General features: G+C 44.1%; 1 protein-coding gene across 4 annotated transcripts in view; it reads left to right on the forward strand.

Annotated features, from left to right (window-relative positions):
* LOC110489640 (zinc finger protein 236) overlaps positions 1 to 19,024 on the forward strand; it is a 109,375-nt gene that overhangs the window by 83,007 nt on the left and 7,344 nt on the right. For all 4 annotated transcript variants that reach the window (XR_005036684.1, XM_036948247.1, XM_036948253.1 and 1 more), the window contains exons 21-30: positions 2,053 to 2,156; positions 3,242 to 3,640; positions 5,377 to 5,522; positions 6,100 to 6,322; positions 8,524 to 8,727; positions 13,378 to 13,521; positions 14,933 to 15,099; positions 15,422 to 15,550; positions 15,676 to 15,870; positions 17,859 to 17,988. Coding sequence is in view for 3 of the 4 variants with exons in the window: in XM_036948247.1 (XP_036804142.1) it covers positions 2,053 to 2,156; positions 3,242 to 3,640; positions 5,377 to 5,522; positions 6,100 to 6,322; positions 8,524 to 8,727; positions 13,378 to 13,521; positions 14,933 to 15,099; positions 15,422 to 15,550; positions 15,676 to 15,870; positions 17,859 to 17,988 (1,841 nt within the window). In the remaining variant the exon portion in view is untranslated. The remainder of the gene's footprint in view (positions 1 to 2,052; positions 2,157 to 3,241; positions 3,641 to 5,376; positions 5,523 to 6,099; positions 6,323 to 8,523; positions 8,728 to 13,377; positions 13,522 to 14,932; positions 15,100 to 15,421; positions 15,551 to 15,675; positions 15,871 to 17,858; positions 17,989 to 19,024) is intronic.

Below are 19,024 nucleotides of genomic sequence, written 5' to 3' on the forward strand. Positions count from 1 at the left end.
CTCTCTCCTTCTCATTATTCTGTCATGATTGTCTTTCCCAGCGGTTGAAGAGTTACCTTGTCGTTCCAGCCGCCCTCTTCTCCTGGACCTTTCAAAGAGCAATGCCCAGCTCATTGTCTCCCACCCCCCCACGCCCATCCTATATCCCAGAAGAGCCCTCCACTACAGAGATCCCAAATACAGGGCCCTGAATAGGCTCCAAACTGCAGCCCTGACCCAACCTCTCTCCCAGAAGAAGTGCCCTCCTCCCAGTCACTACAACAGTTTCTACTGCAGACCTCTGCTCTGAGAGGGGCTCCACAATAGACCCTATCTGAAGTTATTAACACAGCCCACAGCACTCACAGGCTGGCTGACAGGGTTTGTGTTATTGGGGTGCTTATCACCTGCCAAATCACACACACGTGTTTACTGGGGAGTTCATTCATCAGATCACCACCAAACAAGCTGCTAAACAGCCAATTTTATTTTTTTGAACAATTGTCATCGTCAGGCGCTGGAGAATTGAGTTGTTTCCCTCTTCATTTCCCTCTTGTTTGGCACTAGTGTTGCACCGGTGTGTGAACAGTGCGTGACAGGCGAAATGTTTCTTAAAGTGTCAATCTGCAGTTGAAACAATAACACAGCGGTCCCCCTTCGCTGTTTGGGTAAAACTGCTGAGCGATGGGGCTGGAGAAATGTAACCACTCTCAAATTCAAAAGAAAGATGTTTGGATGCAAGGACTGGCCATGTATATTGCAAATGTATATTTTAAATCATGTTTTGAGGCTATAGTGTTTTTTTTTTTTTTTTTTTACAACTACATTGTTTACAAACATTGGAGTAAAACAATGTTAGATATTGCTTTCTGTTGGGGTTCGACAGTTGAACTAAGCTCATGAAGCATGTGATGTTCTTCAAAAATCAATGAGGCATCGCAGATTGCCCCTTTAAGGAAGGATGCCTCCGCTTAACATGAGCGGAGCTGAGTGAGGAGAGGCAGGATCTAGTTTGACAGCTGGAATTGTCCCATCAGTTTATGGAGTTATCTTGTAAGAAGAAGAGAAAATACTGCTATGAAATGGACAGAGGTGCCATATCAACGGCTCATTTCTTTAGTGCAGTGTTTTCGAGCAGTAACTTTTAGTTAGTGAAATTTCGGTCCATCATTCATTGCAATCCGAGCATAAAATGTTCTGCTAACAAGAGAATAGGTTATACTGGACCATAAAAGTTTGGTTGCAATTAATGGCGAGGAATATTAGATTGGGTTATTAAGATATTAAGTAATGAGCTTGTCAAATCTTAAGTAATGATCATTATGGCTTCGTCAAACACCCCCCCCCCCCCCCCTCCTCCCAGCCATAACTCAAGGACATATTGAAGTATTTATGGGATAGGCTTAGCTTTTCATTTCGGAAGCTCTTCAAAAGTAGCCTAATATAATTATCGAGTCACTAAGCCTACCCGAAAACAAGGAGAAATGACAGCAACACCCCGGGGATGGCTGCAAATAAGATGTATTCACTTCATTTCATGGTGCTCTTTTATCAAAACAATAAAGCCGACGTGTTTTTGACAAAGACAAGTTACCCTGACAAGCTACCCATTCTAATAGAAAACATTCTGCTTTGTCAGCAAAAAAAAATGTCATATAATATAAAAATAAACGTATCCCTGCTCAGGTTATGAGAGGGAGTAAACTAACAATTTTGCTGAGTCAGTGGCCTTGTGCCTGAAACTTGCAGATTCAAATTCAGGAGAGATGACATCCAGGTGTTATTTAATTTCCTGGGAGCCTTGGTAAGCGCAAAGCATGCCAAATTAAAATAGGAAAACATCAGAATGGCCACAGGTGATAAATGCATTGTGTGTTACACTGTATTTTTTTATGAAAAGAATGTGAACCTTCTTTTAATTCATCTTCTTTTAATTTAACTTCTTTTAATTAATTCTTAGACTCTGAAACTTAACCTAAAGCGTTCCCTTGACACGCTGTCCATTCTAACAGGAATGTTCATGAGTAACTTTCTCGCTCGCTCTTTCTCTCCCTCCCTCCTCGCTCTCTCTAGACATATCCGGATCCACACAGGAGAGCGTCCTTACAAGTGTGACGAGTGTGGGAAGAACTTCACCGTGAAGTCCACCCTGGACTGCCACATAAAGACCCACACAGGTCAGCGTGCAGTGCACAGCGTGTACTTCCACTCCATCTGATCAGATGGGGGGGATCAGAGGAAACACTGTAGGAGGGGAACGTTAGTTCAAATGCCACCGTGGGAGTAGCGTAGGCTGATCTGTCCCTGTTAATTAGTTTAAGTGATGTTAGGGTTGTTGCTACATTAGCTGCAATATGTTCTCAGTATGGTCCAACTCTGTGGGTGTAGAGTGCACTTTGATCCATGATTTAAGAGTTACATTATGTAAATCAATCAGTAAATGCAGTGAAAGTGGGTCCGTACTCAAAAACAAGAGTTTATCAATTCTTGGACACGTAGTCCTAATTTGTTATAAACAATATTTAAATCGGCCTCATTTGCATGTCTTATCGTCTAACAGCGCTGTGGGGAGTAATTGTGCCCGATGATTTATGGGACGGAGTTGTAGGTTTGATCGCCGGCGCAAGATGGCAGCAGAAAAGTTTTGTTATTCAAGGGATATTAGAAGATATCTCCTCACACCTTGTTCTCTTTTGGTAATTACTGTGGTTTGACACTCTGACCCTGGAGCAGACACACTCATTCTCCCTGATTAATGAGAAGGCCCAGACATTTGCTAAGCAGGCCTAATAGTCCCAAGTTATTGTTGAAGAGCTGTGGATCAGTATTCTCTGTAGGGATGTCTGAATTAACTTTTGGAACTGCAGTGATTAGAAAAGTGACTCGTTTCATTGGTACTCTAGGGGAGAAATCGAGGAAAAGGCGTCTTGTCAGAACGGAGGTGCCAAACGTTCATCAATGGAACAATGACATTCAAACTCTGTTTCAGGACATTATTGGCAAAAGTTTTTTGAGAATATATATTTTTTTATTGGTTCACATCAATCTAGAGTCACAATACACATTTTGGACCTAACACCCAACCCCCACTCCAAACAAACCCCTGGTGGCCCTCACTCGATCCCAGACCTCAGTCACATTGTTGCCAAACCTACCACTATGTTAAATAATGAGAATTAGTGGTACACAGTAAATCCCCGTTAGAAAACAAGAAGAAACCTACCGTTAACAATGCTATCATTCTGTTGTTCTCCCCCTGCAGGTCAGAAGCTGTTCAACTGTCACATGTGCAACACATCCTTTTCCACCAAAGGGAGTCTGAAAGTCCACATGCGTCTCCACACGGGCTCCAAGCCCTTCAAATGCCCCTTCTGCGAGCTCCGCTTTCGCACCTCAGGCCACCGCAAGACCCACATCCAGTGTCACTACCGGCCCAGCTCAGAGGGTCGGAAGGCCAAGCGAGCGGCATCATCCAGAAGTAACCAGAACCAGCAGCACCCGGCTAACCCAGAGACCCTCCACCCTGTGGGCCTGCTCCAGGCTACCACCACAGACCATAACATCTACCTCCCAGCCAACCAGGTCCTCGCAGGCCAGTTTGACCAGAACCTGCTGCAGCAAGGCCTGGTGGGCCAGGCTATCCTGCCTACCTCCATGTCCGGTAAGGGCCAACTCACTCACTCACATCAGGCTTGGGGGTCAATTCCAATTCAATGAATATATTGAATTGAACATGGGTTCCTCTCCATAAAATGCATTAATACAATTCAATTCCTGACTTGAGTTTAGGTGGAATTCACCGCAACCCTGGCACACACACACACATTCGCACAACCGTCCATTGCCACAAACGCATAATTATTTCATTCTTATTGCCAATACTTATTACCCTATGCAAGCCTAGCTCACCCCTGCCACTATTGACATGAAGCATGCACCCAAGTGCTGCTCAGCACGGAAACCATATTTCACCTGAACAGTCCGCCCTAACCTAGTCTACATTCAAACCATAGTTTGAGACTGAGAGGAGAGGTTTGAAGCCTGAGTCCAAGTGCAGTCTGTTCTCAGTAGCCAGCCAAGAAAGAGTTGATGACTGGTGTCTGAGACTGCCATCATTGAAATTGTTTGTGGTGAAGAGGTGCACGAGGGGTGTTGTACAAAACAAAGTCATCAGCGATTGGATCATCTCTAACCAATCAGTGTATCAACGCCAATGGCAATTTTCCAAACTGACGCTTTACCCACTTGTGTTCTGGCTCTGGCCCAACCCATTGGTTTCTGAACCAATAAGACGGCCCCGAATGTGTTTCAATTCATGAGGGGTCGAGGAGGCACTCCGATCCAGACTCATTGTGGAGAAGATACTAACGTCCATGGGCGTGGTGTAGTATTTGGCTGGAGCAAGGAGTCTGGGTAGCCAGGCAACGTCTTTCACGCCTGGTTCAAAAGCAAGACCAATGTTCTGCAAATATTTAAAAGCACTTTTCCTGTAGTTTTCCTCGTGTGAGCCTCATGTCAAAGACAAGTTTCCCATCTCATGGAAAATAAATATTTGTTCAATCCAATTTATTAAGACATTCTCGGCTTCAACTACAGTATGACGTATCTGTTAGTTAGATCTACAGACGAGGATGAAATAAGGAGTCTGAAGCAACATTTGTGGAGTCTGAAAAGCATCAACACTTAAGAGTTGAAATGTTTTGACTGAACTCTGGCTCACTTCACCTCTAATCTGTCGTTTGTTCAAACTGGCAGCGAGGGGGAAGCCATCCAAAAAAGCAGCCATGAAATGAATTCCCCTCACAGCGCTGTTCGAGAATCTAGTAGGGCTTCGAAATGACTTAGAAATGGCTTCCACGCACTGTGCTCATTGCTGGCACACAACTCGGGGTGCTACTGGCAGCCTCTCTCTCTCGCTCGCTCGCATGTAGGCCCCTAGTTCCCTCGAAGATCCCCCCCGTTGGATGATAAGTTGCTCTGAGCCATTCTTCTTATCTGTTCGAGCAGACGGAAGGCACATTGAGCAAACACAGAAAAATCTGAATTATTACCATTCATTTTTTTATTATGTGAATCTGCATTAAATTACATAATTTAAGTTATTTCTCAAAGTCCCACATCTTATATTTTGGTTTATGGTGGGTTTAGAGTCTAGACAGTTGAACTGGGCTCATCATGCATTTCTAAGTGCCATTCTTCCAGAATAGATGGGTGTTTTGTGATTCATTTAAACAATAGAAAATGTCTATAAATATCACAGAATGGGAGTCTGCTTTTTATACCAGCCCGTTATGTGTTGAGTACAAACTCGATGCCTTAAAATGCAAGTCGAATTATCCAAGCTTGGGACAATAAAGGTCTTCTAATCTAATGGTGTGGTTTGTGATTCTATTGTAGCGGGTGGTGACCTGACAGTGTCTCTGTCGGAGGGTCTGGCTACTCTGGAGGGCATCCACCTCCAGCTCACCTCTGCCAACCTAGTGTGTCCCAACGTCCAGATCTCTGGCATTGACTCCAGCAACATCAACAACATCACACTGCAGGTAATGAGGGGTGTGTGTGTGTGTGTGAGTGCTTGTCACTGCCAGTGTCACCTACTTCTCACCCTCTCTTTCCTCTCCTTTGCTCCACCTCTCCTTCTCCCTTTGTTCCCTCTTTTTCATCATCTGTCCTAACTCTCCTCTGCTCCCCTATCGCTATCTCTCTCTTTCTCTTTCATCTCTCTTTCTCTTTCATCTCTTTCTCTCTCTCTCTCTCTCTCTCTCTCCCTCTCTCTCTCTGTTTCATATCTCTGTTTCATCTCTCTCTCTCTCTCTCTCTCCCTCTCTCTCTCCCTCTCTTTCTCTCTCTCTCTCTCCCTCTCTCTCTCTCTTTCACCTCTCTCTCTCTCTTTCACCTCTCTCTCTCTCTCTTTCACCTCTCTCGCTTTCACCTCTCTCTCTCTTTCACCCTTCTCTCTCCCTCTCTCTCTCTTTCATCTCCTCTCTCTCGGTTTCATCTCTTTCTCTCTCCTCTCTCTCTCTACTCACCTCTCTCTCTCTTTCTCTCTCACTCTCTCTCTCGCTCTCCCTCCCACCCCTCTCTTGTGTTGCCTCATTGGTATTCTTCCATCCCCTCCAGATTGACCCAGCCATCCTCCAGCAGGGAGGTCTCCTCTCCCACGCCCTGACAGGAGACGGAAGCCTGACCAGCCACCCTGGTGCCCACCTCATGGCCACGGGAGACCCCTCGGCGTCCAGCTCCAATGTGGTCCTGCACCCGCTTACCAGCCTGGCTCTGCACCCCCCCGCTATCGGCCCCGGCCACGTCACCATGGGCAGCCTTGGCGAGCACGACATCACAGGTGCATGGTGGTCCCATTCTGTTCCTATACTAATGATCCATGATCCCTCAGGAGAATTGAAGGGGTAGTTCCCTCGGAAAGTTCACTTGTGTTATCAAATCAAATTCAAATCAAATGTATTTATATAGCCCTTCTTACATCAGCTGATATATCAAAGTGCTGTACAGAAACCCAGCCTAAAACCCCAAATAGCAAGCAATGCAGGTGTAGAAGCACGGTGGCTAGGAAAAACTCCCTAGAAAGGCCAAAACCTAGGAAGAACCCTAAAGAGGTGGCCAGTCCTCTTCTGGCTGTGCCGGGTGGAGATTATAACAGAACATGGCCAAGATGTTTAAATGTTCATAAATGACCAGCATGGTCAAATAATAATAATCACAGTAGTTGTCGAGGGTGCAACAAGTCAGCACCTCAAGAGTAAATGTCAGTTGGTTATGTTTATTAGTTTATTAGTCCATTACAATCCCAAAGCATTGTGCATGTCAGCATTCACGTTTTTCAAGATGGAGCATTTTCTGTTTAAAACAGAAACTGTGGTGCCTTTTCGATGATGTACACATTTTCTTCTCCTCAATTTACCTGTTCCCTCAACAGATGCATACATTTAATTTGACAACGCAGGTGCATGGTGCTCCCGTCTTCTCCCCCCATACCTCTCATATGCATTCCTATACTAACATTGACCACGTTTACATGCGCACTGTGTTCCAGGTAGTAGTTCATATCCCGCTTAAAGTCTTATCCCTGTAACCATGAATAAACAGAATGTTCCTCATTTAAGGTCATATGGGTTAAATCGAATAGTAACTGAAATATGGACACTGACTTTGGCTTCTAACCTTTCACATGTAGCATAATATCATTTTAAATGCTGCAGAATGTTGCGTTTCTGGCAATGAAATTATACAACACACACGTTAATTTTGTCTCGAACAGGAGTGGAGAAATTTGAATTCTTTCTTTCAGCATCTCTTGAGAAAACGTGACTGCGTGTGTAATGTGTTATATTTGACACTGTTATGCAAGCAGGACAAACAGAAGTCTTTTCATAAATGTGTTTCGTAATTTTCTCAGCTTTTAATTCCCTTAAAACTGGTCAAACTGTTAACATTTTGACATTTTGCATAGGACTGTTTTGGAGTTGTTGCGTTTTCTGCCCGGCCCCTAAACGAAACTGACAACTTTACAGGTGTTTACTAGATTACTACTGCATTCGTTCTATCGATGTAAGAAATGATTCTGGTGAGCACTACTTTATTTCGTCTTCTGGGGCACCAAGTTATGACAGAAGAGAAGCTGCATGTATCAAACTTTACTTGACAAATGGACTACCAAATGTCGGAAATTATGAGCAGAATAAAAAAATAAAAAATAAAAATATATATATATATTATGGTGGATGGAACTGCGCAGGGAGCCTACTTTTTGAAGTGATTTGTTTGACAATCAGATGAACACAACACCCATGAAAAGCTAAACTCAGCCTCCGCAGACCGCAAAAAGAACATTAAGGGGGATAAGATTTTTACATGCCACAGTATCCCGTCTTCGATCTGCATATCCCAGGCATCTTTTTCCGGGTTTCTCATAACCGGGATGCAAGCTTTTTTGGGTTATTGTAAACGGGATATGATGTTTATATGCATCAACTCAAAAACAGAATACTTGAGTATTGTGAATAATAACAGGATATTGGTGTGCATGTAAACGTGGTCATTATCAATAATTAATACAATTCTGGATTTTCCTCGACGACGCCAAATCCTTTTTGCTTCCTTGCAGCCAAACTCAAAATGGGTAGATGTTTCACTAAAGTGTTTCTTAACTAATGTGTGCAGCTGACGGTGTCTCTTCTACTCATATCCTCTCCTCTCTTTTGGGCTCCACAGCTTTATTTTGTTGATATGAGTGGTATGTGATGTGTGGCCCCACCTTGAGGAAACTGTCACACAGCCATGCTTTCACACCAGCTGGACCTACTTTGACAGCATAGGGTGTCAACCTAAGCCATGGGAGACGGCGGGAGAGGAGAGGAGAGATGGAGGGAGGGAGTAAAATGGGGATAAGGAGAAGAGGGATGAAAAGGGGAGAGGATAGGAGAGAGAAAAAAGAGAGAAAGGAATTGAGGAAGGATAGAAGTGAAGAGAGTCAATTAGTTAATGATGGCTTCTGTATCTCCCTGTTTTCTCTCCTTCCCCCTTTAGGTTCTCATCAGGACCTGAGCCATGTGATGAATGCTCCAGGCCTGGTGTCCAGTGGGGCTCATGGTGCTCAGGAGATCACCCTGACCATCAACAACTCCAGCCTCACCCAGGCTCTAGCTCATGTCCAGGCCCAGGCCAACGCTGCTGCTGGGGGCAACACTGCTGCAGGCAACCACCCCCAGGAGATCACACTCACCATATCAGGTAGACACACACAAATGATCTGTCCCTATTCTCCATACTTCTCCCAAAGTGTACACTTGCACGCTCCCCATCATGGATTTGACAAAGAAGGAAACTCTCCAGCTAATGCTTGCACCAATCCAATATGCTTTTAAAGATGCACTATGCAGGAATTGCTCTGCCATTTCCTGGTTGACTTCATTTCAGTTTATGCGACAAAACAAGCAAGTATAGTGTAGCAAATCATTGTATCATCTAAAACGCTGAGAAATATATTTTCCATAACCACATTTTTTCCCCCAGCTGTTTGAAGCTAGTGTGCAAAATCGAAAGTGTAAGACTCAAAAACTAAACTTAAGAAAGGGAAGCATAGAAGAGGTGCACATAGAACAGATCTACCTCTTCTTAGGCTTGCTTTCAATAAGAATTGCATATCTATAACACACATTTTTATGTGAATTTGGTCGGGTTTCCCAAAAAATTACATATTGTACACAGTGCGCACTTTGGGAAAACACACACACACACGCAGCTACAGACAAACATGCAGACACTCACCATAGGCACTCACTCGCTCATGCCCACACACACGTGACAGCTAATCAAGCTGGCTCACAGGAGCACAATCATCTATTTTTCCCTTCACTTTAATTCACTTTAAAAAGGTCAGTAAAACATCTTTTCATGAGACTGTAATTGGTATACTGTACAGATGCGTCAACAGCGCTTCAAGGTTACTTAATCGTGAGATACAGTGGGGCAAAAAAGTATTTAGTCAGCCACCAATTGTGCAAGTTCTCCCACTTAAAAAGATGAGAGAGGCCTGTATTTTTCATCATAGGTACACTTCAACTATGACAGACAAAATGAGAGAAAAAAAAAATCCAGAAAATCGTAGGAATTTGTAGGATTTGTAATGAATTTATTTGCAAATTATGTTGGAAAATACAGTGCCTTGCGAAAGTATTCGGCCCCCTTGAACTTTGCGACCTTTTGCCACATTTCAGGCTTCAAACATAAAGATATAAAACTGTATTTTTTGTGAAGAATCAACAACAAGTGGGACACAATCATGAAGTGGAACGACATTTATTGGATATTTCAAACTTTTTTAACAAATCAAAAACTGAAAAATTGGGCGTGCAAAATTATTCAGCCCCTTTACTTTCAGTGCAGCAAACTCTCTCCAGAAGTTCAGTGAGGATCTCTGAATGATCCAATGTTGACCTAAATGACTAATGATGATAAATACAATCCACCTGTGTGTAATCAAGTCTCCATATAAATGCACCTGCACTGTGATAGTCTCAGAGGTCCGTTAAAAGCGCAGAGAGCATCATGAAGAACAAGGAACACACCAGGCAGGTCCGAGATACTGTTGTGAAGAAGTTTAAAGCCGGATTTGGATACAAAAAGATTTCCCAAGCTTTAAACATCCCAAGGAGCACTGTGCAAGCGATAATATTGAAATGGAAGGAGTATCAGACCACTGCAAATCTACCAAGACCTGGCCGTCCCTCTAAACTTTCAGCTCATACAAGGAGAAGACTGATCAGAGATGCAGCCAAGAGGCCCATGATCACTCTGGATGAACTGCAGAGATCTACAGCTGAGGTGGGAGACTCTGTCCATAGGACAACAATCAGTCGTATATTGCACAAATCTGGCCTTTATGGAAGAGTGGCAAGAAGAAAGCCATTTCTTAAAGATATCCATAAAAAGTGTTGTTTAAAGTTTGCCACAAGCCACCTGGGAGACACACCAAACATGTGGAAGAAGGTGCTCTGGTCAGATGAAACCAAAATTGAACTTTTTGGCAACAATGCAAAACGTTATGTTTGGCGTAAAAGCAACACAGCTCATCACACTGAACACACCATCCCCACTGTCAAACATGGTGGTGGCAGCATCATGGTTTGGGCCTGCTTTTCTTCAGCAGGGACAGGGAAGATGGTTAAAATTGATGGGAAGACGAATGGAGCCAAATACAGGATGATTCTGGAAGAAAACCTGATGGAGTCTGCAAAAGACCTGAGACTGGGACGGAGATTTGTCTTCCAACAAGACAATGATCCAAAACATAAAGCAAAATCTACAATGGAATGGTTCAAAAATAAACATATCCAGGTGTTAGAATGGCCAAGTCAAAGTCCAGACCTGAATCCAATCGAGAATCTGTGGAACGAACTGAAAACTGCTGTTCACAAATGCTCTCCATCCAACCTCACTGAGCTCGAGCTGTTTTGCAAGGAGGAATGGGAAAATGTCGATGTGCAAAACTGATAGAGACATACCCCAAGCGACTTACAGCTGTAATCGCAGCAAAAGGTGGCGCTACAAAGTATTAACTTAAGGGGGCTGAATAATTTTGCTCGCCCAATTTTTCAGTTTTTGGTTTGTTAAAAAAGTTTGAAATATCCAATAAATGTCGTTCCACTTCATGATTGTGTCCCACTTGTTGTTGATTCTTCACAAAAAAATACAGTTTTATATCTTTATGTTTGAAGCATGAAATGTGGCAAAAGGTTGCAAAGTTCAAGGGGGCTGAATACTTTCGCAAGGCACTGTAAGTATTTGGTCAATAACAGAAGTTTATCTCAATACTTTGTTATATACCCTTTGTTGGCAATGACAGAGGTCAAACGTTTTCTGTAAGTCTTCACAAGGTTTTCACACACTGTTGCTGGTATTTTGGCCCATTCCTCCATGCAGATCTCCTCTAGAGCAGTGATGTTTTGGGGCTGTTGCTGGGCATCACGGACTTTCAACTCCCTCCAAAGATTTTGTATGGGGTTGAGATCTGGAGACTGGCTAGGCCACTCCAGGACCTTGAAATGCTTCTTACGAAGCCACTCCTTCTTACGAAGCCACTCCTTCGTTGCCCGGGCGGTGTGTTTGGGATCATTGTCATGCTGAAAGACCCAGCCACGTTTCATCTTCAATGCCCTTGCTGATGGAAGGAGGTTTTCACTCAAAATCTCACAATACATGGCCCCATTCATTCGTTCCTTTACACGGATCAGTCGTCCTGGTCCCTTTTGCAGAGAAACAGCCCCAAAGCATGATGTTTCCACCGCCATGCTTCACAGTAGGTATGGTGTTCTTTGGATGCAACTTAGCATTCTTTGTCCTCCAAACACGAGTTGAGTTTTTACCAAAAAGTTATATTTTGGTTTCATCTGACCATATGACATTCTCCCAATTTTCTTCTGGATCATCCAAATGCTCTCTAGCAAACTTCAGACGGGCCTGGACATGTACTGGCTTAAGCAGGGGGACACGTCTGGCACTGCAGGATTTGAGTCCCTGGCGGCGTAGTGTGCTACTGATGGTAGGCTTTGTTACTTTGGTCCCAGCTCTCTGCAGGTCATTCACTAGGTCCCCCCGTGTGGTTATGGGATTTTTGCTCACCGTTCTTGTGATCATTTTGACCCCACGGGGTGAGATCTTGCGTGGAGCCCCAGATCGAGGGAGATTATCAGTGGTCTTGTATGTCTTCCATTTCCTAATAATTGCTCCCACCGTTGATTTCTTCAAACCAAGCTGCTTACCTATTGCAGATTCAGTCCCCCCAGCCTGGTGCAGGTCTACAATTTTGTTTCTGGTGTCCTTTGACAGCTCTTTGGTCTTGGCCATAGTGGAGTTTGAAGTGTGACTGTTTGAGGTTGTGGACAGGTGTATTTTATACTGATAACAAGTTCAAACAGGTGCCATTAATACAGGTAATGCGTGGAGGACAGAGGAGCCTCTTAAAGAAGAAGTTACAGGTCTGTGAGAGCCAGGAATCTTGTTTGTTTGTAGGTGACCAAATACTTATTTTCCAACAGAATTTGCAAATAAATTCATTAAAAATCCTACAATGTGATATTCTGGATTTTTTTTTCTCATTTTGTCTGTCATAGTTGAAGTGTACCTATGATGAAAATTACAGGCCTCTCTCATCTTTTTAAGTGGGAGAACTTGCACAATTGGTGGCTGACAAAATATTTTTTTGCCCCACTGTATGTATGAATAGAATTCTCCTCTCCTATTCTCCTAAATATGTCATTGTGGCACTCACATTCCATAGAAATGTAAGTTAGGTGTTTGTGTGTCAATTGACATACTGGACACAGTCACACACACACACTTACAGGCACAAGTTTGATTCACTCTGATGCATACACACTCAAACATCCTCCTACAATAGTACAAACTTAATCCGGTATACCTATATCCAGCTCAGAATCAGTTCCCCTCCACTCTGCCCGGGAATTAAATTTAAGTCATAAAATGTCATTTAAAGTGCTTCATCACAGAGAGGCAATTTCACGGTAGCAATTTAACGGAGTGATGCTGAGACTAAAAACGGTTTTATGCCAAACAAAAACCAATGATTTCAAGGTTAAACATACAACTCTATGCACAAGTGCGACTTTTAACAATTTCCACAGAAAAATGTGCAAAAACACATTTACTTGACGAACAGTGCAGATGCCAATTTTGATAACAGAATGCTGGTTTGTGCTTCTTGTGCCGTCATTCTGTGACCAAACTTTGCATGAATGTAAACAAGCCAAAAACGGAGAGATGAAGACTGCAGACGTAGAAAGAGCAAAAAGGGGCGGGGGAAGATCATTTAGTCACGTCACTGTGGGCTGTAGATCAAATGTATTTTCTCTCATCCTGAAGGTCAAGACCTCCTCCAGCAGCACGGCACCCATGGTGGCGGAGAGATGATTGGCGGGATCAGGCTGGCATCCCACCAAACCACAGGTGCCACCCTCACCATTGGCAATGACCACCTTCTACCTCAGAGCAACGCGGGCATGACTGGTAAGGGTTGGCAGCAGCACTGACTGCTGTGTGTGTATGTTTGCATCTACTCACCCATTGTGCAGCCCGCTTGGAGCGCACAGCGAAAGGCCTGTGACGTAAAGTGTGTTGAGTGATTCGTTCAGCGGGAGAGATGGAGAGATGGGTCAATTAACACTCTGATTGCAGTACCTCTCAACGCTCATCACTTGTGGAGTTTCGTCTACTTCTCGGAGCCATTGTCATCGATCTCCTCTCAACTCAAGTGGACAACATTCTGTTACAAACAATGAATAGGCGTTGAGAGGAGTTTGGTCGTTTTGGTATGCGTGTCTGTTCATGTGTGTTTGTATCTTCACAGTCCCCGCTATCCCATAGGGTGTATTTTTATCGTAAAAAAAAAAATTCTGATTCTACTGCTTGCGTCAGTTACCTGATGTGGAATAGAGTTCCATGTACCCATGGCTCAATGTAGGACTGTGTGCCTCCCATAGTCTGTTCTGGACCTGAGGATTGTGAAGAGACCTCCGGTGGCATGTCTTGTGGGGTATGCACGGGTGTCCGAGCTGTGTGCCAGTAGTTTAAACAGACAGCACGGCGCAATCAGCATGTCAACATTTCTTACAAAAATAAGTAGGGATGAAGTCAATCTCTCCTCTACTTTGAGCCATGAGAGATTGAAATGCATATCATTGTTGGCTCTCCATGTACATTTAAGGGCCAGACATGCTGCCCTGTTCAGAGCCAATTGTAATTTTCCAACGTCCCTCTTTGTGGCACTTGACCACACGACTGAACAGTAGTCCAGGTGCGACAAAACCAGGGCCTGTAGGACCTGCCTTGTCGATAGTGTTGTTAAGATTATGGACAGACTTCTCCCCATCTTAGCTACTTTTGTATCAACATGTTTTGACCACAGCAGTTTTACAATCCAGAGTTACTCCAAGCAGTTTAGTCACCTCAACTTGCTCAATTTCCACGTCATTCATTACAAGATTTAGTTGAGGTTTAGGCCTAAGGGGTTCTTGGCCTTTCACATTTTTACGCTGTGGAACATAGTTGCCAAGATTCCTTGTAGTGGTGAGTGATGGCAAGCTGCTAGGCCTAATTTCTCTTGACACTGTCACATCACCATTTTAAATGATGCTGCAGAGAACAAGTAAATTATCTGATAACTTCTCATAAAATGTGCTTTTTTTTCACGTATTTGCTGTTCATGTGGCGTTTTCAGGTATCTGCCCAATCCACTCCCAGTCAATTTCCACTGGCTTGCTCTCCTTGCGATTATCATATGCCACAGTGCATCATTCTACCCATTTGAAAATGCATAGCCAATTCATTTTCAATGGCATGGCACAAAAATGGCTTTTTAAAATTCCGCAAGTATTTCTGTCAAGATAAATTCTCACCTACTTCCTGTCTCTCCTGTCAGTCACCAGCCTGCCGTCTAGCACCTCCCTATCGCAGACGGCTGGCTCCCAGAGCCTGGTGATGTCATCATCGAGCATGGCCAGCGACGGCAGCGTGACTCTCACACTGGCAGACACACAGGGTATGCTGGACGCTCAACCTCAATTCACGCTCAACTTCAACGCACAGGTAACCACTCTGAAACACACACACAATCATGCGCACACACACACACACACACACACACACACACACACACACACATACACAGGTAACCACTCTGAAAAACAATATATTCCCATTCAAAATCACATTTTCCCTAAACACTAACCTTAACCTTAACTAACCTTAATCTAAACCTAAGCCTAAAATATACTTTTTACAAGTGAGAACCATTTCTCTGAATTTTGGTTGGTTTACTATTCTTGCGAGGACTTCTGGTACTCACAAGTATAGTTGAACGTGTTACACGCACACACACACAGTAACAGTGAGTATCTTCTCTCCATAGAGTCAGCAGTACCAAACTGTGCTCAGTGACCAGGATCTCTCAGGACAACATGCCGGCTCCACCCAGCAGGTCATACTGATCAGTCATCACCCCCAGGCCACTGAGGGACAACCTGACAATGTATACAGGGTCAGTCAGCCACTGTGTGTGTGTGTGTGTGCGCGCATGTACCTCTACGTGTGTTGTGTTGTTAACAGATGTCTAAGAAGGACAGGGTGGTGGGTATGATAATGTGTGTGTTGTGTTGAAACCAGCTATCAGAGGAGGGCCAGGCGGTGGGGAAGGAGGACCAGGGGCATAACCAGAAGCAGAACCAGTGTTTCTACTGCGATCAGGTGTGCCAGAGTGCCAACACGCTGCGACGCCACTGCAGGCAGGCCCACGGCAAGGACCGGTGCCACGTCTGCAGAGTGTGTGGCAAGGCCTTCAAAAGAGCTACTCACTTAAAGGTAAGCGGGGACAGACACACAGTCACCAACAAACACACTGGAGACTGGACTATATAGCTTGGAACACTGTCAAGTTTGCGGAGTGTGTGGCAAAATAAAGCACCGTAGGTCTGGGCAGACACACACTACAGCACGTTTATATGTTGTATGTATTCCTTCCATTCCCTGATAGTAGTTGTCCTGCCTTGCCCTCAGAGCAGAGTTAAACTCTGGATAATTGTTTCCTATGGGGCCAGCTCTGAGTACTCTTGAGTGTATTCTGGGCAGAGGACGGGATTAGGAGTGGGTTACAGAAGTCAAACAGCTGAGAGTATCTCAGCATTCAGGGGAGTTTAAACACAATCGCCTTAGAGGACCTGAGCACAATGACTGAAGCCTTCTCTTCTGCTGCTTCAGTTTCTGACGTGGTCTCGTAAGAACGATACACCAACTGTCATTCTTCCCTCTGTGTCCCAAACGCCTCCTGCCTCCTGACAGGGTAATAAGCCCCGGGAGGAGCGAGAGGTAAAAGTTAACAGCTGAGTGCACACTTTGTCTCCTCTGACAATGCTGTCGTAATCTACTCATGACGATACGGCTGCCCAAGGAAGAGAGGCTCTCCATTTAATAGCTCCACTCCAGCACGTAAACAGTGGGAAGCATTGAGGAGAGGCAGGAGCTTGACCTAATTTGTAGGTCAATATGCAGAGGTCAGCCCCCTACAAGCTGCTCTCGTCCAGTCTGAGAGCCATGCTGTTCTGCAACTCCTCAATGTCCTCCTCTGTCCTTGGTTGTGTGCTGTGTGTGGGCTGTGTGTGTGTGGACTGAGTGTGTGTCCGTCTTTACCTAATATGACACGTGTGATCCCCTGATGGTGTGTCTGTGTCCATGTGTATGAACAAGAGAGAGAGCATATTACATGTGTGTTTGATTGTGCGTCATTCAGAGAGCGTTCGTGTGTGTTAAGATACTTATACATCTTCTCTGGCTCAGTGACACCCCCCTCATTCCTTGCTCATCCTGCTCCCAAATGCTTTCCTCATCTCGTTTATGGAATTAAATGCTCCTTTGGGTAGGTGGAGCGCGGCTAGAACGGTATCAAAGCCTGTCCCATGCTAATCAGCAGCCCCATGTAACCCCAGAGGGGACATTTGGCCCATAGACTTCCCTGAAACTGGCTTGAGTTTCTGTTTAGAGGGGTGGATGCTTTGTTAGTACATTAAGCTTATTAAGCATTTGATGCAATTACGCAACAGATTTTAGTTCTGGGTGTCCGAGATTAGAGAATGATTAATTCATGTTTTTGTTTTTTTTCTCCACTTAACTGTTGCTGGGTTCATTAACTTCATGATGTAATTTAGCGATGGAGTTTCAGCAATAGTTAAGCGGGAGAGGCCAGTACTTTTAGCAATAATGTTAAGCAGTTGAGTAGCTTTTATTTAAAGGTAAATACCAAGGCTGAAGAAAGTGAGGCCCGCAGGTCAAACTTCACCCTGGACAACATTTGGCCCACCAGACCAAAAGTTTGGGCGCATGTTCACACGCTCACACTCATTTGTCTGTGTAGTTGGTTTGCTTGCTCAGACTCTGGGGACATGCAGAGGAAGTTCTTTTAGAAACGTTCAGTTGCTGATAGTTTTTCCTTGATGTTAAAAGCAATCGGGGCTACTATACTATCCTTTTCACTCATCACACTATCCTATGACGAGACTGGCCTCCTTGTTTCTTTGTTCATGACTAGACAGGAGTTTTTGATGGTTTGTCAGTAGACTTTGGGGTTTCTGGATGGTTCATCATTGGAATCGGTGGTTTCTGGATGGCTCCTGCATTAGAATTAGAATTTTTTTGGGATGGTTTGTCATTAGACTTTGGGTTTTCCAATGGTTTTAAGTGTACGCTGGCGCAATTGGCAGGCCAGTTCTCGTGCAAATTGCAGAATTTTTTTTGTAACATATTTGCTCTGTTTCACATTTTCTGTCCCTGGGACCTCTGACCTCTTTCTCCTACAGGAGCACGAGCGTGTCCACCAGCGAGGACCCTCACTGGGCTCCCAAAGGCCCAAGTTCTTCAAATGCTCCTCCTGTGATAAAGCCTTTGCCAAGCCCAGCCAACTAGAGAGACACAACCGCACACACACAGGTAATCCCACACACGCACCTGCGCGCGCACACAACGTTCACTCAAATAAATCTCTGACTAGTATTCTATTTAGAACTATTGTACAACCCAGCCTCGACGGAGCGAAAGTGAAAACGTAGCATATGAATGAAGTTGCCATCCGAGTCCTCGTCTAGAGTGACCTTCCATCAGGCATTTGGGACACTTCAAAGACCTTAGGAAAATGATTTAATGTGCCTCAATGGCAAAATGACCAAATGCACTTCTTCAGAGCACATCAATCATGTTCTCTCCTAATGTGAATTTAACACAACCCGACACGACAAAGTAGGATGTGCCTTTTGCTTCTTTTGAATTGGAACCTTTTGTTCTGTAGAGGGGGGGTCCTGTCTTACCTCTTATCGTCCCCAGCAGGAGAGACTGTAAGGGAGCTCGTACACACGACATGTAATGACAGCCTAGCTTGCTAGTGTTACATCAGCAAGAGAAAAGCATCACAATCACAACCGTTGCTTTTAGTCCATCTTTAAGCTAATGGGGGGGGGGGCCTCTTCGAACTGGAAATTGGTTTTACTCTCCATCGTCTTCAACAAATTGTGTGGCTGTTTTCTCACAGTGCAGTTTTCATGGTTTAGATTGAGGCAGAGGTACTTAAATAATGGCCATGGACTTAGTTGCAGACATAACAGGTCTTCTTAATTTCAGTCAAATAAGTCTGTGTATTTTCACTGTAATGGTACCAATTATGGCAGGTCGTTATGTTCCAAGATTATTCTAAAGGCCATATCATTTTTAAATGGGAGGCATCTCCTGGCAACGCTGTTATTCTGATTGGCACAGTAGGCTACAAGTTATATTGGGAAATCTGATTTACGCTTTGCCAAGGGTTCACATCTTTCAGCAGATAATGTAAGCTGACAAGGCCTTTTCATTTTTTATAACAATTTTATTCAATTGGATGTAAATTGCTAATGCTTGCAGTAATATACTGCAACTCATCCATTACTGTAGGTGCAATCACTTTTTAGAAGTACTTCTGTTCCGTATTTCAAACGTA

Source organism: Oncorhynchus mykiss, chromosome 2 (genome assembly GCF_013265735.2).
Source record: "Oncorhynchus mykiss isolate Arlee chromosome 2, USDA_OmykA_1.1, whole genome shotgun sequence".
Taxonomy (NCBI): Eukaryota; Metazoa; Chordata; class Actinopteri; order Salmoniformes; family Salmonidae; genus Oncorhynchus; species Oncorhynchus mykiss.